The sequence below is a fragment of the Hippichthys cyanospilos genome, chromosome 7 (genome assembly GCF_059441005.1).
Source record: "Hippichthys cyanospilos isolate Australia breed blue-spotted pipefish chromosome 7, RoL_Hcya_1.0, whole genome shotgun sequence".
NCBI lineage: Eukaryota > Metazoa > Chordata > Actinopteri > Syngnathiformes > Syngnathidae > Hippichthys > Hippichthys cyanospilos.
The window spans coordinates 14,075,979-14,099,171 of record NC_142375.1 but is presented as its reverse complement, the minus strand read 5'-3'; the positions used below and the strand labels follow the sequence as shown (position 1 = coordinate 14,099,171).

Here is a 23,193-nt window from a genome sequence, read left to right as displayed (position 1 = left end):
GGGATTTCCAGCATCATGAAAAATGGGCAGTATGATTTGTGCACTGTAAACGATCAAAGTTAATTGCCATGTTTTAGCAACAAGACCAACACATTGCAGATGAACAGCTTGTGCCTGCTTGTCCCTTGTGGGTCACCAGCAAGCTCTTTTACAAACACCTAGCCGGAATAATAATTGCTTCATGGACACACAGTACAGTGCTGTACTCTAAATGTCAATATGACTAGAGATTAATCAATTGCCTTGATCATTTCAGTACATTAGTAAATGCAATCCTGAAAATGTTGTCAATAAACAGAGAGCTGCCAAACAGACAGTAATAATCATAAAATGCAAGAAACGACTGTGATAGATTTAATATGATGACCGTGATGATGATGATGATTATTGTTATTATTATTTTACACATTATCCTTGATCTATTTCAAATATGCAGTGGAGCCTAAAAGATCAATTAAAAATCTGTTACGGCCAGTCAATCTTAATTTGTTAAGCTTTCAGGATAGTTTGCTCACTGTTATTAATGGAAAAGTAAACATATATACAGTACTGGTCAAATGTTTGGAAACCTCTTCTCATTCACTTTCCTAATGATGGCCACTCATTTCTTCTAGGCAGTCTGATTGCGTTCTGTCATATGAATTTTAACAGTCGTCTATAATATGAATTTTAGCAGTCGTCCAATCGGGCTGTCGGCTGTGTATTAGCCCGACTTCTGCACAACACAACTGATGGTCCCAACTCATTGATAAAGCAAAAAATTCCACTAATTAACCTTGGCAAGGCACATGTGTGAAGTGAAAAATATTTCAGGTCATGGAAGAAATGCCAAAAGGTTGAAAAGAGGTAGTCAAACAAAGGGTGTCTATTTTGAAAAGACTACAAAATAAAACACATTTTCCGCTTTGCGTACCTTTTCTTTGTCAAGAACACAACTCCAAATGTTTTTTCATTGTTTTAATGCCTTCAGCGAGAATCTACAATGCATTAAAGAAAATGCATTAAATGAGAATGTCTATATATTCCAGTTACAAACTGTACATATCAGAAAACTGTTATTAACTGTGCAGGCCAAGTTTTTAAATTACAATTTTAACTTTCATAACTGTCAAATCAAATCATACTAGACAGTAAAACACCAAGATATACTTGATAGTAAGTGTCTATACTTGAAAGCCAGAGAGACTGGAATTATACTGTTTTGAATTCAGTCCGCTGACCTCATACAACTTCTACTGTGTATATTATTCTTTTTTTTTTTTTTTTCTTAAGAGCATCTTTTCTAATCAGCCCCAGTCCTGCTTGGTATAGGGGCTGCAAAAAAGCCCAAACACTTTTTCTTTCCCAGTAAATAATTGAGGTGTTTTGAGGTACACTCAGGCCTTGCATGAAATGACACTCTTGAAAGTTTACAATCACACCTTGAATAAAGTAGAGTTTGTGCCGCATAAACATAAATGAATGCACTTGAGAGCACAGAAAAGTTGATTCGTATCTACCCCCCACATCCCTAATCCATTCCAACCCCTAACCCCCAACTGTCCATGAAACCTAGTGACGCCCCAGAGTCCTTCCTCGCTCTATTGAAAATGCAAGGATTGTCTCTTGCATCATGAAAAATGTTTCAATGGCATAAGCCTTGAACACAAATACAAGCTGAATACAAAATAAGGACACTAGTGACTAGTATATGTCCAAATAAGGGCTGCCAGGTTCCGGGACTGTCAAGTGGGATTAAGGGAAATAAGATCTTTCAAGGGACTTCTAGGAATTGATGTCAATGAACAGAAATGTTTCTACAAATGGATGAAAGAAGCATAATCTTAATTATCATAAAATCCATCCATCTATTCTCTTTCCACTTCTTCTGTCGAGAGTTGTGGCTCGCTGGAGCCTGTCCCACCTGACTTTGGGCAAAATGCAGACTATACCCTGAACTGTCTGCGACGTACAAATATGGAGACAGACAGCTGTTGACATCATCACTGAGTGGGAACTGGAGACACAACCTTAGTCAAGCAAAACAGCACACCATGACGTTTGCTTTATTTAAAAAAAAAAAAAAAGGACACAAACAATTATGATAAGTCCGTATAATAGAGAATGATGTTTTGAAAATAATTGGCTATTACAAAATAAGATGTACAATGTTATACAATGTTCGAAAAAATGTGAAAAACAAAATAAACGATTTATACTGTTTTGTTTTTTAAATAACCCTTGGAGTATCCCAACATGAATATCACCAAAGTTGCGTAGTGTATTCTTTTTTTCTCTGTGAAGTTGGTCTGTTCCAAAGATGCTCCAGCGTCACAACCAAGCAAAGCAGATTTGTGATGAAAAAAAAAAAAAAAAACTTGTAAGACTCTGCCTTGTTGGTTAGAGAAAGATTTTATTTTGATTACATGCTGACATCTAAAAGAAGTCTCCAAAAAAATGGTGCACGGACCCACTCTTGTGCCTACCTTTTCATTGAGAGTGCCCGCATTTTCATTATCCATGCGTGTGTATACTTAAGTCTTCCTTTTATCGTCAGAGAAAGTACACAGAAGCATGCAGAGACAGATAAGAGCAGGGAACAACTGGTTTGTTGAACAGGGTTTCAGGTAGTCAAGGGCAGTCAAGGTCAGAGTCCAGGTGAGCAGAAGAGGCTTGAAATGAATGCAGTAACGCTTGACAGGGAGGCAAGATGATCTTGTGGGGACTGTGTATATGCTTTGCAGGTACTTTGTACCTGGTGGTTATTGGACTGATTGAATGGGATGCGGTTTGACCGTTCACTCCAAGCCTCCAGATGTCTGCTCTATTGTGCAGTTAAAAAAAAAAAAAAAAACTATTATGTGCTGATGACTCTCTGTTTCACACAAGGGAATCCACATTTTAAATTACTCCTTGGAATGCCCACTATCCGTCTACACTTTGTCTCTCACTTTTTAAGTCTCAAAACTCCTCTGTCTGAACAGCACACACTGATACAACAAACGTTCAGCGCTCACTCCCTTCATAAATATTAAAGTTAATAAAAGGTTAGTCATCCTATATAATGATATATCATGGTTTCTTATTTAAATGTCAAATAAGTTACTAATGAAATACCCTCCAGCTCTGGTTCTAATGGAAATTAGGATGTATTGAGAATGTTATCATGAAGAAGTCTATTCAGGAAATATAGACAATATTGACTAGCAGAAGTAGTAATCAAGTAAGCTCTTGCTCAAGTAGTGCAAGTAATCAATCAGAGCTTTAAGTAATTTCATTATTTCCCACTAAACTTGATCCCTTCATTTTACCAAGAACCTTTGGAGAGCTATAGCTTTCAGCTTTGAGGCCCAGTGCACAAAGCAAGATCTTTAATGCATTAGGGTGGAGGAACTTGAGAGCCTTCACCAAACCCTTATCAAAGAACTCTGAGGTAACTAGAGTGATCCCTGACCTTAAATGTTCCTACATGCACTATACAAAATGTTAAAGAAATCCTTCCCCCCAAATTTTACACCAACAAGGTATAGATCAACCCCATATTTTGCTCAACGTGTGACACCGTAATTGAACCAGATCTATTTGTCTTTTTTTTTTTTTGTCTGATGAAATGTGTTCTTTCATTGTACTATAAATCCATTGAAGCTATTCAAACGCTTGTTGAGCTTCAAGAAAGGTCTGGCTTCAAAGCTGAAACTAACCCGGTGAGATTTCATTTATTAGACTTTTCAAACTCCTGGTAGCTTTGGTAGTCTGAATCAAAGTTTCAAGGCCATGATGAAGTTTCTTCGGATTTTGTTCCTCTGCTTAATCCATTCGTCTGCCACTACCACCTTCCCTTTTGTTGCCTTTTTTGGACTTTGAATGTAGCTGATACAACACTGCCACAGTGGTGTCATCACCGCAGCAGCAGTGGGTCTGAAAGTGATGTCTCACAGTCAAGAGGCATCAGGCTGACATTCTGGACACCGTTGTCAATAAAATGATCCATTGTGACAACTTGGATACATTCAATTATTTAGTTTTGTTCAGAGAGGCAACAAAGGCTTTCTGTGGTGGCCTACGTTCCTCTGCTGGCCTCCATTTCTCAGTATGTGGTCGCCACCCGTACCAAGACCGCCTCTGCGGCACCTCTCCCTCCGGTCACGACCCAGAGTACAAGCCCGCAGAGCCCACGAGGCAACAACAGAACTGTTTCCTTTCTTATTCTAAACAAGGAATCCACACGAATGCATTTATTATGATTACTGTTCACAGCATGTCAATTGGAAAATTACAAATGCTCACTCTGCCTTGAAAATCCATTTATGAAAATGTGACATAAAGCAAGGAAAATTTTCGTTTTAATGTTTGATATGTCTATAAAATGTGAGGAGTAATATAAAATAAAAGGGATCATGTTTAGTAATGGGCCTGTTCTTTAAAATGTATCTGTGAGCAAGCTGCACTGTCACGAAACAGGTGCGCTATCAATTACCCAATAGTAGCTTTGCACAGCAGCTTTCATCCATCCATCCATCCATTTTCTATAGCTGCTTATCCTCTTCGGGCAGTAGGTGGGGGACATCCTGGTTGCCAGGCAATTGCAGGCACCACAACTTGAGTTTTTTTTTTTTTTAACTCCATAGATGAAGGCTAGCTAACATAGCTTTCTTCTGAAATGCAGCACAGTGTTTGTGTGAGACCGATGCGATACACAATTGCTTTTTTTGTTGGGTCCTTGCTTGTTTTCAAATGCCAGCAGGACTTCATTTCACCGGTTACCATGCTAACAAAATCAGTGCACTTGCCACTGGCCAGAGAACTGTTTGTAATATTGCACATTTGGTAGCCTGATGGTAGGGTGAAAAACATGTTTAGAGTGCAATCTTGGACGTGGCTTTAGATATTAGTCTCTGGACAGGGATACCTAAAGAAGTGGTCATTATGATTTGGGTATGTTTCTAAACTGTAGTTAGAAGAACAGGCTACACAACACAGAGTGGTAGGATAATTTTACATTTTTAACCAAAAATAGAGTGTTAGCATAGGTGCTGAAAGAATCATCTTTGGTCCTGCGAACAGCACGATCTTTGGTACATCCGCCTCTCCACTCAGCATTCCATTGATCGCGACTCAGTTTCACGTGCAATCATCCTAAATCATGTACTACATTTAGCTTAGGCAAAGTTTGACAGCATATATAAATATGGTGGTGTGAAAGAAGAGTATATCTCATAAATAAACGTGCAAAGAGATGAGATCTGTAGTCAAGCTCCAACTCATGATTGTACATGTCAAAATGACATCGCAGCAATGTGCTTTAGGCGGATGAGTTCAACGGTTGTTCCTGCATGTGTTTTGTGATCGCAGTACCACTTGTTCTTTCAAAAATCCATTAACTGCTGTTAAAACTTTAAAATGTCTTTGTTTGACATAGCATTTGAGTCCTTCAAAGAGAACATTTTTGCCTGTTAAATATTAAGTGATATTTTTGCATTACCACTGACACTGCCCCCCCTCTAGCCATACATTTATTATATTATATATTCTGTTTTCAAATTTCCCGAGTCAATTGTGGTTATCTATGCAAGTGAATAATTTGTTTAATGGATATTCGAGCTTTTGGCAAGATAAGAAGCCTGCGCGGTGCACGCAGAGGAAGAGAGTCTCAAAATGAAAAAACACACAAAATACAATTCCAGTGCACATCACATCCCACCATCACAACCTTGCAATTGCTATTAAAAAGTAATCCTTAAGATGGGTACAGTTTGTCATTTGATCCCACCCTACAAGTTAGACTGCCCGCATTATTTTCACACCTCTCGTGAAACAATGACACATCAGCTGCATCCGCAGGTGTTGTTGTGATGTCTCTTGAACTGCAGACGAATAATGGGGAAAACCAAGCAGATGGGGGTATTTACTGGATTTTCACTCCGTTTCCACCTCATTGCTTCACCCTGATGGAGATATAAGTGGCAATTTGTCTTGTGATGCCTGATTGGTTGTTTTACTCCATGAGCAATGCATAAGGTAATACGCCTGCCACTACTTTTATTGAATTTAGTCTAAAAGTGCTCCAAGAGGACGTCTCTTGAAAGCAAGCATTGATCCAGAGGGAGCTAATCTCTACTTTATTGATTTTCTTCTGCTTCTCACTATGATACGTGTAATCCTGACATGTTTTACAATAAGAGTGTCAAGACTCCCAGTGAGTAAACCCGGTGGAGTTGTCTTGTTTAAAATTTGTTTAACATTTCTACTATTTCCCATATGTCAACAAATTCGACAACAGTTCACAGACTTGAATCTGCGTATTTGACATTCAGTATCTTAATATTTTCAAGCTTCTACAAAAAGCGCTCCGGCTTCTTCCCACACTCTAAAAACATGCATGGCAGGTGTATCGGACATACTATGTTGTCCTTAGATGTGATTGGGTGCATGAATGGTTTTTCCTCTATGTGTGCCCTGCGATTGGCTGCCAACCACTTCAGTTCAATTTTTATTCAATTCTTTACATGGCCGCCTTCCATTTCAGCTAGTGGAAGCTCATAGGAGCTGAGGTGAGTTTTTTTTTTCTCAGCAAGCTCACTCAGTCAGCTCAGTGATATCAGCCACGGTTGATTCTTCATCCTCACTTGGCTTGAACTACATCTGTGCCCTGGTCCCTGGTCCAGATGGTTGCTCAAGCCAGCCGATTGGGTGCCTACCTAACTGCAGGAGCTATGTACTATGTCAGTAAGCCTGATTTATCCTGGGCAAGCACACAAGGTATGGGGAGGGGGAATCACAGAACAAACACTCCAACCCACACAAGGGCACACTGTTTTTGAGCCACTGTATGTACATGCAAATATGCCATTTCTATAGAATGCTGCTTTTGCAAGGAAGGACAAACAACATCATTATCATTATTTTTATATATAACATGTAAATATAAAATTTTATGATATAAAATGAAAAACATAAAACACCACCATCAGACTTGTGGGTCACAACTTTGTGCAGCGTGCCGCTTTATCCTGCTTTAGTGCAACACTTGAATTTCTCATTCCTGGAGCAACAAAGGTTTATCTTATCCTTTCTTAATAACATCTGGAAGAGTAATTATCTGAGAAAATTAACAAAAAAAGATTTCCCTCAGTATATTAGTCAAAACATGGCATCGCTCACATCCAGTCAACATGGTGAGACAAATACAACATTGAAAAAATATGCAAATTAATTGAGACATAATGTGTTTACTTTAGAACTTTTGTACATTTCACTTGATTATGATTAAAAAGATTAAAACCAGATAAAGGATTACAATAACATAATTTAACAAGAAAGTTAGAGAATAATACCACCGGTGTTATCCTTCTCCCACCCATGATGCAAAATGTACAAATGTAATCGTATTCTATCCTCATCTTGAACTGTGAGATTTGACATCCACTGCTGGCCCATTTTTGCAATATTCACAGGTCAGAAATGAGACCTTAATGCATTGCAGTCACGGCAGTTGTCTTCATTTTCTTGTGAAATTGCCTCAGAGATAAGGTCAACATGTTTTAAATGACTCTACTTTGAAGGACATTCATAACGATGCCAGAAAGAAGGCCCATTAGCCACTAAATGATTATGCTTGGACCATTTCTTTGATGCGGAACCAGGCATAACATTCCAATGATCTTTTACAGTATATTTGAAGTACGGGTTTTCAACTTAATCCTTACAGATATTTTTCAGTCTGACTTCCATTTGCTTGCTTCAATCTCCTCCAACAAATCCATCAGTGCTCTGCGCATCTAAGAATCAATAATGATTTGTATTAAGAGTTATTCAAGTTCGTCCCGGCTTGCTTACCAGAAACTCGCAACTCTGTGATTGCACTACAATAATACTTGCAAGGTACAAGAATGTGACTGTAAATCGCAATGTAATTTTAAATCTGAGGTGTTCAATTTTAATTTACAGTGAACCATTGGTTGCTCTAAAATGCTGGATCATCCGGAAATACAATCTGTGATTGGCCCATCAGAAACCATACGTCATCTCAGTTATTTTATTGCAGTGACAAAGATAATTGGAGCTTGGTGTCCATGGGAAATTTGGGAAAAATCAAATGCGCTCCCGATTTCTAGACACAGACATACACACACAGAGACATGACACAATTGCAGTGCACACATGGAACAACACCACTCACACTCACGAACACACCTGAGTGTGTGCTTTGCAGTCTTGCTTTCTTTTTGATGACATACCTTGGACAATGGCTTCATTTTCTCCACGCTGCTCTTGAAATACTGCCACACTAGCAATGGGAATCAACTCTCTTGTCAAAATAGCTTCATCTTGAAAAGATGATGCCATCTCATCATGGTTGGCCATCAGCAGCACACTTAGTTGCGCTTTTTCATTCTTATTTCATTTACTGGCAGATTCAGTTCACATTCATTTGCAAATAAAAATTAGAAAGAAAAGCTGGACACTGATTGCACGCATGTTTTTGCTTCGTCTGATTGAGAAACTGTTCTCAGAGCTCACAGCTGGTCACATAATATCCCGATTCTCAATGGTAGAACCGCCAATCCCGGTTCACTGACCGGTGATTGGGAAGCAGATGTTAATTTGTTCTTCACTCATCAGAAAAACCTTCTTTTATTTTGTTGTATTTCAGTGCTTATTTTGTTGACGATGACGTCTGTAGCTTCGGGACTCGGTGCCAAAAGGAAAGTGCTCCTTGTGCGTCTCTGCCTTTGCTGCACCTGTTTTTGTCAACACACTTTTAAATGGTTTACTCATTTATTTTCAAGCATTACTGCTGCATTATGTGAACTAATTGTTTGTATTTTTTCTGTGTCTTTCAAGTCTGTGTTCAATTATATTTCTCACTTTGCAGGCTCCAGACAACAGATGCCACCCACACAGATAGAGTGCAGCAGAAAGAAAGAGCCATACCAATGGAGCAGGATTAATGTTATATTTTTACCCCAATTAGGTTAAAAGAAGAAGAAGAAGAATTAATGAGAGTTCAAACTGTGCAGGAGACTAAATTATAAAATGTGGAAATAGAATGCTATTTTTTTCTTCTTTAACTCTTTATACTCGCTACATACTTATAGGGACTACGGCGCTTATATATACTTATATGGCACATTCTTTTTCATTTGCATGTACTCTTTTTTTTTAGGTTAACACCCAGAGGCTTGCTGCAAGTTAAACCTACACAAAGAGGGAGTACTGAAATTTTTGAAGAATGACAAAAAAAAGGATTACAGTATACGCAAAGTTCTTGTTTTTTTTTTCCAAGAGTTTTTTTTAAGTTAAACTTTGTCTAAGTTACTCTGTACATTATGGAAAATAAATACTGACTATCATTATCATTTGCAGTGGTTAACATTTGGATTTCCACTTGTGTGCCAGTTTATCACACGTCAAACACCTTTACTGTTAATGTTCAAAGTACTGTATATCTTTTCTTGCAGCCATTCCCCTCTCATGGTTTCTTTACTGTTAATGTGCAAGGTACATATTTTCTTGGAGCAATTCCCTTCTCATGCTTTCATCAAATATTCTATTCCACAGCCACCTGGCAAGCAGACCATGGAAGTTGTCAATACTGTATAGAAATATGTATAGCACATATTAAGTATAGTCCCTATAGTGTCCAAAGTTATTGAACAACTGTAATAATTTTAGCACAATAAGTGAATTTGTAAAACTTATTTTTTTCATTTTTACCATACAAAGTGGGTGGCACAGTGAGGAGAGGTTAGCACATTTCAAGACAGAGTATATGTGTGTGAATGAGAGGGACCCAAGTGGAAGAGTGAAGATACAGGGAGTAGAGGTAAAGAAGGTGGCGGATATTAAGTATTTTGGGTCAACAGTCCAGAGCAATGCAGAGTGTGGAAAAGAGGTAAAGAAACATGTGCAGGCAGGCTGGAATGGTGGAGAAAATTGTTAGGTGTGATATGTGAGATTCAGCTAAATTGAAAGGAAAGGTGTGCAAGATCGTAGATTTTCCAATGATGCTGTTTGTCCTGGAGACAGTGCCATGAGGAAAAGACAGGAGGCAGAACTAGAGGTAGCAGAGATGAAGTTGCAGATGTTCTGGGAATGGCCAGAATGGATAGGGTAAGGAATAAATACATAAGAGGGATGTTACCTCCATGTTGGAGGTTTTGGAGAAAGGCCAGACAGATGGTTTAGACATGTCCAAGGAAGAGATAGTGAAAATGTAGGATGCTGAATTTTAAATTGCCAGGCAGAAGGCCTCAAGGAAGAAAAAAGGGGAGGTTTACAGATATAATGAAAGAAGACATAAACGGAGTTGGTGTGAGAGAAGAGGATGCAAAAGACAGGCTTTGATGGGGGGGATTCTTTCACTGGGGTGAACTCCTGAAGGGAAAAGCTAATAGGAGAAAAAGAAGACTCATTAGTGGTTGTAAAGGTTCCTCGTGTTGGCGTAGAAGTGTGGCGCAAAATACCAAACTCCTCTTAACCCCTCTGAAAATATACAATCTGTTTTAATATATTGTGAATAGGAGTACGGTACTTACTTTTTATATCATCAAAGGTCGGCACGTAACATTTGCTAACATGCCACATGGCCAACCCTGAGGATGTATTACTTGTTCTCAAGAGACCTCAGAATAGAAAACAAAAAGAACGTGCAATGCTTAGTTCATTGCTTCCTTTTTTATTTTCTACTGAGTATATGCCATGGTTTTTTTAGATGTACTGTATTTGTTTTTACTTCTTGTATTAGATTAATGTAGCTTTGATTTCATCTTTGTGTATTGTTTTCTTGTGGATCGTGTCTGTCATGTTTGTCAGGTTATCTGTCCACCTTCGCTCGTTAATCTGGTCTTGTGTCTTCCAATCAGCTTTCAGCTACTTGTGTCTCGTACAAGTGTTCCTTCTTTGCTCACCACTTGCTTGGATTTAGGGTCCCAAAGTTCACAGTGGTACCAAAAATTTGGACCGCACGTGTAACTTGATCATGCACGAGTTTGAATGCATGGAAAAAAAAAAGGGAGAAAAAGTGTTTGCTGTCTTTTGTTTCTAAAACAAAATGATCACTTTTTTTGTACCATTCTGGTGGTTGTTTTTGAACGGTAAACAAAAGCAGACCTATCAAAGCATAAAATGAGCCTACTCACGTTATCGTTTCAAACACATTTTTATTTTTTAGAAAGACAGACTTCTTTTTCATACTCCAATTTTCTATTATGATTGTAACCATGGCAACCAACCCCTAGTGCTTGGAGCACCAATCATGCATACATATAAGAAGGAACACGTGGGCAGTCGGGGAAAGCAACCTCTTTGTCATCAAGGTTCTTATTGTCCCGTTCAAATTCACACACATCAGAATTACAGCACAAGTTGTGGGGTGCTTCACGCTCAATGATGTTTGCAAAGTAAACTGGCATGTCTTCATTCACTACTCCAAACCTCTATACCCCCCAGCCCTTAAAGGCAGGATTACTATTGGAAATGTGCACAGTAGCAGATTTAGCTTAGCCTTATCTCAGTAGAAGGGACAGAGAGAAAACAAATGTTTCCTTCAATCATTTACTGAAGATGCTCAAGTGTTTGAATTGAGACCCATACCCTTTGATCAGTGCTCCTTTTATATTGAAAAGAAAAAAAAAAGCATAGATGCACTAACCACTTTGGTGGGCATTTAGCCGGATCACTCCTGTCTTGAACAGCCTTGAACATTGTACAATTGAGTGTGGGTGTGTGTACATGTGTGTGCGTGTGTGTGCGTGTGTGTGTGTGTGTGTGTGTGTGGGGGGGGGGGGGGGGGGTGCTGGTGGTGGTGGCAGTTAACTATATTTAGAAGTGGTTCGCATAATGGATGGATGCTTTTCAAATATTTGCTGGATGACCGCATTGTAAACAACACGGCTGTATATACGTCAGTCTTACGTTAGTTTTTTTTTTTAATTACCTGTATTAGTCACTATGTGAGTGACGCATAATCATTTGTGAAATGATGTTAAAGTCGAGGTGTGTGTGTGTGTGTGTTACGTGTGTACTCCCTCCGCACTATACTGCAATAAGCATTCGTGTCCATTAGCAGGTAACAACGACAGCATGTGTTTTAAAGGGTTTCTGTTGGGACTAAACTGCAATTAGCAATCATCTCCACTAGGGAGAATTTCTCTTTCTGAAATGATTTTTCAGAAATGCAAACATAAAACAAAATTCACATTTGATATGTATCATCTGTCAATTACACACCAAGTAAAAAGCAAGGTTTTGCTGAGCTTAATTTACTAGATACTGCCATTAAAATAATTCTCATGGTCTAACTAGGATTTCCTGGCTATGAGCCAATCAGAGTGAGCTTTTCACTTTGTTATCTGCCCATCGGTTACTGGAATGACTCATCTCCGAGGTATCCCAGAATGCTTTGCTAAACTATGTGCATGCGATTTATTCTTTCAAATCATATTAAAAATAACAAAAATCTCTCAATACTTAATTCTAAACTTTTTACTTTAGGTCTCTACCATGAATGTATTGAGTAAGATTGTGTACCAATATGCATTACCGTTTATGAAATCATGAAACGCAGCACAATTGTTGACAACCCAGCAATTCTGGCTAAATTTAATGAGGAGAAAATGTTGATCAGTGCAATTCATTCAGGACACTTTCTGTCTTAACAGTTGGTACTGCATACTAATGCGCTAGCCCCTGGGTGCATGTATGGATGCTAGCTGCTTTATTAGAGTGTGTTTACTCTTCCATGCTTAGTCCCCCATTTTAAAAATGTTTTTGTCATTTGTTGGTCCGTCTGCAAACCGTTGGGCTGCCCACCTTTGGTAGCCCTCACTTTTTACGTCTTCCATTCTGTGCTGGTTGCCTGAATGCATGGACAAACTAAAAAACTCTTCTGTGGCATATGACTATTTCAACTAAAATAACAATAATAAGCACAAGTAATATTCAAGTGCACCTACAAAGTAAGAACTGCTGACACTTGTTGCCACTCAAAACTACTACTTAGACGTGGAGCAACACGGGAAGATAGAGCAACCTACCCTTCATCATAATGACACACGCTGACGCCACGGAATGCAAGTGCAAATTCAAAAACAGATACCAAGAACAGTAAGATGATATTTTCAATGTGATGCTCCCCCGGGGACAAACTCGTGTCACAACACGACCTCTCACATTTTTCAGGGCACAAGCGTCTTACCCTCAAGCCACAACTGGTACTCTAACACCAACTCTTGAAACCGTCAAGCACCCCTTCTAACTATGTCCAGTCATGTCGTGCAACATTTGTCCCACTTCCTTATGTCTGGATGCACTAAATCAAGCAAAACCCGTTTTCCTCAATTGATCTAATCGTGCATCCATAATTATTATGTCAGTGAAAAGACATGTGCGTGAGTGATGTAGCATGTACTTAAAGATAAGAAGAGCCTTGACCCTATGCACCTCAATTTTTTTTTCATATTTGAAGCATATGTATGCCTTCAAACACATTCTTCTTTGCACTTGCTGTGATTTGATTGGCTATCATAGCACGTTTGCTCGCTATATATAAACAGTCTCCTTGTGAGAAAACAGGTGCGTTCCACCCTTCCGAGACACATCACCTTCAAACTCCACACACCAGAAAAAAGGTGAGGTTTTTTTAATATCAGGCTTTGAAAAAACAAAACAAAACCGACTGCAATATACTTCTTATCTACAGTCCACATGGAGCGAATTGTTATCATGATGTGCTTAACTGTCGCAGGCTCGACTGCTCCTGTGAGTTTGTCTTCCATTGAAAATATAGTAAAAACTGTATGTTGTATGACAACGTGTACCCATTTATCATTTACCTATCTTCTCCTTCTATAGGTTCAGGAGCATAAAAGCAATGAGGTAAATCGGTGTAACTTACGCTTTCTGTCATGCGATATGTCGTTTAACAGGCCATTGAACATCACAGAATGATGGATGTATAAAATGACACTAGTAATTGTCTCTATTGCACTTGCGAGTCTAAAGATGTCTGCTATTTCTCCATCAGATCGCAGCGCATGCCAATGAGGCCCTGAGGTTGATGGAGATGTACAGGCTGTACCAGCAGCAGGTCTATAAAGAATCCGTTCATACTGTATGAATGCAAAAAATAATTACAAAAATAAGCTATTTTCTTTTTTTTTTTCCTTCTCAGGGCTTGGTGGCAAACCCTTTCCTTCCTGCAGCAGAAATTCCCGGAGCAGGAACTGCTGTGGAATCTCCTCCAGTAAGATCCCTAACTAACTAACATTGAAAAAGTAGAATCAAGTCAACTCATCTTGCTTGTTGCATTTAAAAAGTCGTTCCAGTAATAATGTTGAGATGCCTCTCTAGGATGTGGTCCCCTTCTGGTGCTTACGTGAAAGTTGTTGTTCTGAGGAATGGTGGATAGCAAATTTATTGGACACCCTCCATGGAAGGGAGAGATGATGGATATTTTAATAGATTGATGACAAATGATGACTGAAGAAGCCTTTCTGGATTAAAGAGTGAAACAAGTATTACTTGTTGCCAGACAGTCAAGAGTTAACTCTTGTATTTATTTATTTATTCGTTTTTATTTGATGCCTTAAAAAAAGAAGCACCAACTGTAACCTGACACTTTCATATTTTTTAACTTAAGCTATAAGTGTTTAACTCGCTTAATTTATAAAGTTATTTTTGTGTTGTGGACAACCATGTGACTGATTAGTTTTACCATCTCTAACTTTATTTAACATTCAAAATAGACAACTGGTCCATTTTACAGAAAAAAAAAAGCCACTTCATAATAAAACATAATATTTGCCTGTGCTGTGACTTTTAATGAATTTTAGAATAATACTACTGGTATAATATTTCTAAGTCAGTATATATTCACATAAATATTTTTTCTAGGTTGAGCCTGCTGAGGCAGCACCCATGGTAAGTGTTCACACTGCATTTAATGCAACATTTCCCAAAATGTAGCCATCTATTTTAAATATTTCTTTCTTTTAAAGCAGGTGGATGCTGCCACAGCTCAGGCAGCCACTGCCGCTCCTCCTCCTCCGGCTGCTGATGTTCAGTCGGTTGGAGAGGCATCAGAGGAAGAGGAGGTGACATGCTAGCTTGACATTTAGCTGAATATTGAATTACCACCACTGGATGCATTTTCACTGAATGGGCCAGAAGATAAATGCTTAAAAGAGTTGGCATTCATTCATTTTATTACAATGCCTGTGATTCATTGTTTTTTCTCAGAAAAAAGTCCATTTAAAAAAAAAGAATATATATTTAAGGGAAGAGGCGCAGTTGTTGTTGTCATAGTTACATTGGAAAGGGTACTTTACTGATGATTTCATTTTCAAAGAAACTAAGGATTAAAAGTTACTTTATTGGTTACTTTTAACAGCTGTCAACAACTCCGCCTACCATAAAAACATGATGACAGGTTTTGCCAATACTGTGCTTTATTGGCAGTACATTTGTTGACAGTAATCTTTAATGTTAGAAGTCCAGCCATTTTTGTAGACTTTCAAATTTCAAACAAAATAATCAATCTGAGCCAAAAACAAGAATGTTGATTTAATTGGCAAATGCCCCCCCAAAAAATTACACTTTAGAGTTAATTAAACAACATTTTTAAAATACAGAGTAACTTTTCGATCACCTCGATTTCCCTGTTGAATGCTTATATTTGAATGCTGAAACAGCACTGATAATGTACATTGTTTATAAATATAAAAATGACAACATTCAGGGACCCCTTGCATTAGTCACAACGTACACAATTTATTGAGGCCTGAACGTATCATGCTGTGACTGAAAGTTCGACGTTCAAATCTAGGCTCCTTTTTGTGTGGAATTTAAAGGTAAAGGATATAAAACCTTCACTTCTTCCCTCACTCGTTTTGATAAGGTTTTCTTTACAGTTTATGGTGAATAAATACTAGAATGGTCTGAATTTTCTGGAACACAGGAGGCTAAAGCCGTCTCGAAAGCTGCTGCCCCAGTAAACTCTGAAGAGACAGAAGAGGCGGAGGAAACCGAAGAGGGCGAGGACGCCACTGCAGTCAAGGCAGAAGCACCTGCAGCTGATTCTGCAGCAGCTCCTCCTGGTGTACCAGCACAGGATGGTGCCCCTAAAGCCCTTGAATCGGCAGTTGGAGAAGTCGTTGCAGAAGCTGCTGTTCAACCAGCAGCCGAGGTTGCCACTTCTGTCATGTAATTTTACATTGCATGCTTTAGCTCAAAAAAGTGTAATGGCAATGAAATACAAATGGAAGAATAAACAATTGTAGGTGCATGTTGACTGTGCATCGGGTAGTACCAAGTGCAAAATAAACACAGTATGTTTGTGTTTTATTATTGTGAACATATATCATCTTTATTAAATAAAGGTCAGATGCCAGAAACAATGCTTTCTATAGCTTTTATTCAGACTGTTTATATCACAACACAAACAGAAGGCAAAAGACAAAAGCACGTGACACAGGGTTAGTACCTATTTGCATCAGTGCATAATTGTACATAATTACAGATACCGTACTTCTGCTTAAAATCATTAAGCTCCATGCATTTTTTATAATGGAATTAGAAAAATGGGATATTGTAATGGCATTATGTGACTTGCCTTCATGAAATTCCGGTACAAATCTCATTGAGGTATAAAGTGAGAATGCTTGCATCATTTTTGTACGGGTACTCTCAAACATCCTCTAAAAACATGCAACTGGCCCCTTTTGTTGGACAATTGAAGCAAATAAATGATGTTTTAAAACAAGTAAACAAACATGCTTTAAAAATAATATTATAGGTATGTAATAATATTAAATTAATTCAATGTTTTCAGGAAAATCTCAGTTCATAAAACAAATGTTATTTTGAGTAGGTTATTCTTCTTCTTTTAACACAGATTCTCCACCATACTAGAATGGTTCGACCCAACCTGGCACATGCCATCTCATTACTTGTTAAATTAATGTTTTTTGTTTTTTTTTAAACAGATCTCTGCTGTAATCCCAAAAGGTGACGCTTTATGTTTATCATTTTTCTTCTGACAATTTCAAATGATTTGTTTTCGAGAACATGTCTGACACTTCATATTGATTTTTTTTTGTGGACAAATATTTCTGAATAATTAAGTTATTTCTTTTTGATAAAACATCTCTACTATGATCCAAATGACGACACTTTATGTTGATTATTTTTTCGTGGACCAATACAAATGAAGTTTGAAGGGTCTTAAAGTGCAACAGATCAAACACTAACGGCATTTTTAGGACTTTTTTATTTTTTAAACCCCAAATTTTTTGCACTGGTTAAGGGGTACTTGGCACTGATCTAGAGAAAGAGTATTTGATTGTTCTGCCTTATGCTTTGCACTGAGTTAATAATTTTGTAACACACACCATTCAACTCGCTGTTTACACACAATTTACAAATCTGATCAACGCACTCCTTACTTGATCTCTGACAACCTACCAACAGGCATTTTAGTGACTGGCAGGACAATCAAATGCTGAGTGCAAAGCGGTGTTTGTGCTTTTAGCTTCGTAAACTCTTTGAGTGGTTTTGCAACAGTTGTTAATAGTTTTAGACACAAATCACTTTTAGTCGTAGAATTCAAACAAAATAGTTCCTTAGCACAAGAACACCTAGTTTCAAAAACCCATAGGGTTAGGGGTTAGCATTTGTTTTTTGAAAATAAGTGATTACAAAGTAGCAGTTACAGCCTCATGCCTTGTTTAATTGAAGGTGCTGAGATGATGGTGGAACCTATAGTAGCCAATTACAAGGAAAGCCCGTGAGCCAACAGCCTGCTGTAAATCCTGAGAGGGAAAGGGAAAAGTGAAAAAACGCCACTGCACTGCTCCACACTGACCGAGGTTCCGACGCTATTCCATCTCTGTTCTTTACTTAAGGGGGTCGGGGAGGGGTCCACCTAATGTGAAACCTCCTCTGGTTGTGGCAATGTCTAATCGGATCACAGTTGGAAAAGGCTGAGAGTGCTGACAGAGCATAAGTGTGCGTGTGGGTGAGGTGGGGTTCTGAGGTTGCACAACTGAACAGAAAGATACTTGGAGAAAGACAAGCTTTATCATTTAATGGGTTTCAGCATTTTGATTCTCCATTTTGTGAGGGTATCTATCACTACAAGGGGGGGTTACAAAGTGGACTTTGCCACCAGTCCTCTCAGCCATTACTAATCCAACTAATCCTTATCAGGGTCAGTAAGTCTGTGCGACACTATTAAATTGGCCCTAATACGTATCAGTGTTGCATGTAACTACATTGGGATATTTTGTCCCATTTGCTTCTGCGGATCCGCTTGCACACTCTCCTGGACAGATCAGCACTTATTTTTGAGGACAAGAAGAAAATGGACATGTTAGTTGGAAGCCAAGGATATTTTTCCATGAACTGTCGATAAGTAATTCAATTCTATTTGTCTGCACACTGCAAGTTTATAAGGAAAACGATTAGCTAGAATACTTAAATATTGTCACACAAAATAGAATGTTCACGCGACCTTTGGTCTAATTATTATAATAATAATTCAAAGCTATGTTTTCAAGGAATCAAAAGGTACATTGAATGGAGCAATGACTTAGTTTTTCAGATGGTTTAACCCACTCACAAGGTAAAGGTATTATTCAGGGCTGATTATATAAAGGAGCAAAGCCAAATAAAGATGGAACACAGGCTCTATGATACCTTATGTGATATTGGTTCAATAGAACAATAATACAAATTACTAAGGGTGTAAGTAACTGCCCTTTTTGCCGAGATACAGTATTGTCTTCCAATATCGATGCTTGATGTATTGTTTAACTGCCACTCCACAGATCTGCTGCTATGACAACAACAGCGGCCGCTACTTCAACATGACACATGACTGAGGACCACCAGCTGTGCCAAATACGGGAGTCAAAATGTGAGCAAATCTTTCAGTTGAGTACACTTTGCTTTCAATTGGCAAAGTTATCTTCTTCATTTTTTGGATGCACTAAATGACCTTCTGCAAACTACATTTGCTGTAGGTTTTCGCCTGGACCAAACCTCAACAGTCTGCTCAACATAAACAACAGTAATAACAATGAGGAGTAAGTACTGTTCTGGAGACAAGGGGAGACTTTTGTAACTTCAAAACACTGGTAGAAGCCAAGCAATCATTTAATGTAATTGTACTCTGTTGAGAGAATCACATTACATATTATAAACATTTCACATAAGGAATAATTCACTGACATCTGCTTCCTTGCATTCTGCTGCACAGAAAGAAGGAAAAACAAGAACAAGGAGCAAATGAAAAGGAAAAAGATATAGATAAGTAAGTGTATCAGAACGGACAATATGGGGGATTAAATTTGATTTTAATTATTTTGTCAATGTCTTTTTTTTCCAACAGGCCCAAAGAATTATTTGTCATTAACCCTGCTGGAAATATTTATTACAACTGGATCTTCATCGTTACACTTCCAGTCATGTATAACTGGACTATGATCATCGCCAGGTGACTATTATTTGCTTCCCACCATTTTTAATCGCATGATGCCTTAATGCTCTTTTCCAAAATCCATTTTATTAATGTGAACTGAGTATGTGATGTCAACAACAGTACTGTAAGATTGATTATGTATTTCTCAGTTCAAGAGACATAAAACAGAAAGATGCTTCTGAATGACTTGTGTGCAAATAGTTGGGTCCCTGAAGAAGTTGTCAATCCATCAGGCGTAACAGTGACAGTTGGCTGATTTTTTCTGAAAATTCGTCTCCACTAGTAGTAGCCGTTTCTTTTTTCTTTTTATTAAGGTGAAAAAAAGCAATAGATCTGACATTATGACTCAACTGTGCTTTTGATGGTGTTGTCCTGCAAACAGGGCATGCTTCGAGGAGCTGCAGCACAACTACATCCTTTATTGGGTTTTACTAGACTACTCTTCAGACATCATCTACCTGGCTGATATGTTCGTCAGGACCAGAACAGGTGAAAAAGACAAGATCAATGATGAACGATGTTTTTAAAGATGAGTGAAACTTCAGATGTCAGAACTTTGTTATATTTTAGTTGCGCATATCTTCTCCGTGTGCTGTACGTCTAAGAATTAGTTAACATTGCATCTACTCTGATGGATATGGAATATTTTTTTTTCTTTGGTGAAGAACCCACGTATCCTTCATAGATTCCCTTTACCTTTGCAGGTTACCTTGAGCAAGGCTTGTTGGTCAAAGATGAGCAGCTGCTCCGTGATCGCTACATCAAAAGCTTCCAGTTCCGGCTGGATGTTATCTCTATGTTGCCCACTGATGTCCTGTATTTCTTTCTGGGTCTGGACTACCCAGAGATCCGAGTTAATAAGCTTCTAAGGATCGGTCGTATGATGGAGTTCTTCACAAAGACGGAGACGAAAACCAACTACCCCAACATCTTTCGCATTGGAAACTTGATCATGTACATCCTCATCATTATCCACTGGAACGCCTGCTTCTACTTCTCATTCTCGAAATCGATTGGTTTTGGGTCAGATGAATGGGTTTACCCGGCTCTTGATGATCCGGACGAGCCTGCTTTTGGCCAGCCTTTGAGGAAGTATGCCTTCAGCCTTTACTGGTCCACATTAACCCTGACCACGATTGGAGAAACGCCACCACCTGCCCTCGATTCTGAATTTATCTTTCATGTGGTGGACTTCTTAGTTGGGGTTCTTATCTTTGCTACAATTGTGGGAAATATCGCTACCATGATCTCCAACATGAATGCTGCCCAAGCCCAGTTTCAGGCTCGAATTGACAACATCAAACAGTACATGCAGGTATAACACCTACTGATATATTTGTTTGATTATTCAGTAACTAAATGCATACTTATGTTCCAGGTTCGAAAGGTAAGCAAGGAGCTGGAATTGCGTGTCATTAAATGGTTTGACTACCTTTGGAACAATGGCAAGGCTCAGGATGAGCATGAGGTTCTGCGGTACCTTCCAGATAAGCTGAAAGCAGAGATTGCCATCCAAGTTCACATGGAGACACTCAAGAAAGTTCGCATCTTTGCAGACTGCGAGGCAGGCTTGCTGATCGAGCTCGTGCTCAAGCTCCGGCCTCAGGTGTTTAGCCCCGGAGACTACATATGCAAGAAAGGCGATATTGGGCGCGAGATGTATATTATCAAAGATGGCAACCTTGCAGTGGTTGCCGATGATGGCGTTACTCAGTTCGTGGTGCTGGGAAGTGGAAGCTATTTTGGTGAGATCAGTATCCTTAATATCAAAGGCAGCAAAGCAGGCAACAGAAGGACAGCTAACATCCGCAGCATTGGATACTCAGACCTCTTTTGCCTGTCCAAGGATGACCTCATGGAATCGCTAGTGGAGTACCCGGACGCTAAAAACATGCTAGAGGAGAAGGGCCGAGAGATCCTGCTGAAAGATGGCCTGATAGACTTGGACCCAGCTAACATCAAGCCAGAGGCCAAGGAGCTAGAAGAGAAAGTGGACAGATTATACAGTACGATTGATTGGATGCAGATCAAACTGAAGAAGATTCTGGAAAAACACAAGACAACCGATCAAACGTTGTGGCATCGCATCCAAGAGCTGGAGCGTCTGACAGGTGAGGAATTAGAGGATGAGGACCCGGGGGATGAGGATGAGAAAAAGGAGGAAGTGCAATTGAAAGAGAAGATAACTGAAGACAAAGGAGGAGATGATGAAGAAGGTGAAGAGGAAATGAAAGATGTGACAGAAGAGGAAAAATCAGCTGAAGTGAAGGATCTGGAAACAAAAGGCACAGACACTAAGGAAGATGATGAGGACAAGGAGAAAAAATAGCTCAAATCCAAGTTTTACACAAAAACATTTTTCATTATGGCTAGAACCCTTGAACACAAGTGCATTTTGTGTTTTCAGATCAGATGATATTGTGTAAAATGTACATGTCAATACCATATGAGAGGAAAGATGATTATATTTTTTAGCATTTAGCTTGCGTTTTGATCACCTTAAATGTTGATCCAACTATTCTACCTGGCATGGACATGCTAGCTTAATTATTTTCAATTCAATGACAAATAACGTTTGAACACAGAAACGAACAAATCAAAGATTTTGGTTGGCTATTTTTAAAAGGTCATTGGAACAATGTATAGCCTTTTAATACAATGAACAGCAATTGAGTTCAGTTTGTGCCCACGGCAAGATGAACTGAACAAACCTCTTCCCTGATCATAAAGGCCTAAATTGATCATAACATTACATAGCAAAAGTTGATCCATTTTGCCAAAAATCCTCTCTGAAGAAAAAACTGAGGGTGGTAAACAAATCTGGACAAAAGCATGAAAACCTTGAGTCACAATCCACCATCTTTTGTGTTGGTTCTTGGGCTCTAATGACTAAATGCCATCAACACTTCTCATCACAAGCTCTAATCAAATGATGGACAAAGCCAGGCCAAGATGAAAATAAAGCAATTTGGGGGAGCTGGCAGGAGCTGCATGCGTATGTCTTTAATTTGGTTTGGTTGCTTTGCAGAAAGCAGCTTTTGTGTCATCTCTTGAATTTTTGTCATTTGTCCTACTTTATAACAAGCCATTCGTCAAAAGACTCAAAACCTACTGTAGTGACTCAAAACAATGGAGCAGTTAAGGGGCTATGTAATAGACATACTTTAGATTTTAAATACGTTTTTCCCCCTCGCTTCGTCTTCCCCTACAGTTTTCAAAACATAGCGACTTTGATAGGAGACAAATTCAATTTAAAAAATTTTGTCAGAATTGTCCATTTAGCTCACTATGTGTATTTTCTTTCGAGGAAATGAAACTAGCAATCCTTGTCGATACTGTTAATCAGGTTTGAAGAAGTCAGTAAATAAATAAGTTCCTCTGGAATGTCCCATGTTGTAGTTTACATACCACTGAAAGAACTGGACACCAGTTGATGTATTTTTGGTTGTTATTTAGCATCGTTCTTTGCTACCCTGATTTTTGGTCCACCTTTTTCCATTAAACATCATATTTTGAGTTCACCTCAGCTTCCAGCTTCTCTGTATTTGAGTCCACCTCTGCTCTCTATCATGCCTAATCATGACAGAAATCACCCCACCTTTAATATGACAATTATACAGAAAATGCGGAAACAAGCTAAATAAATGTGTTTATAAAAGCATAAATGACTGTACATATTCACCTCACAATGATATCTGATGCGTTTAGTTAGCCAATGTGTGTCCTTGAAGATA

General features: G+C 38.7%; 1 protein-coding gene across 2 annotated transcripts; it reads left to right on the top strand.

Moving 5' to 3' along the window:
• Positions 1–18,199: 18,199 nt before the first annotated feature.
• On the top strand, positions 18,200–22,980 carry cnga1a (cyclic nucleotide gated channel subunit alpha 1a). Of its 2 annotated transcripts, none has more exons than XM_088420095.1 (8): positions 18,200–18,391; positions 18,807–18,895; positions 19,002–19,064; positions 19,238–19,291; positions 19,370–19,474; positions 19,842–19,948; positions 20,164–20,774; positions 20,838–22,980. In XM_088420095.1, coding segments are annotated over exons 2-8 (1,893 nt in total). In that variant the 5' UTR covers positions 18,200–18,391; positions 18,807–18,893; the 3' UTR covers positions 21,789–22,980. The 2 variants fall into 2 exon arrangements, with proteins under 2 accessions (XP_088276221.1, XP_088276222.1); XM_088420096.1 differs by having other exon boundaries at positions 18,236–18,348.
• The last annotated feature ends 213 nt before the right edge of the window (positions 22,981–23,193 follow it).

Excerpts from the sequence above, each read along its gene's own strand:
- cnga1a (XM_088420095.1), top strand. Across the intron at positions 19,949-20,163 it reads GTTCGTCAGGACCAGAACAG|GTTACCTTGAGCAAGGCTTG; the intron begins GTGAAAAAGACA and ends TTACCTTTGCAG. Across the intron at positions 20,775-20,837 it reads ACATCAAACAGTACATGCAG|GTTCGAAAGGTAAGCAAGGA; the intron begins GTATAACACCTA and ends CTTATGTTCCAG.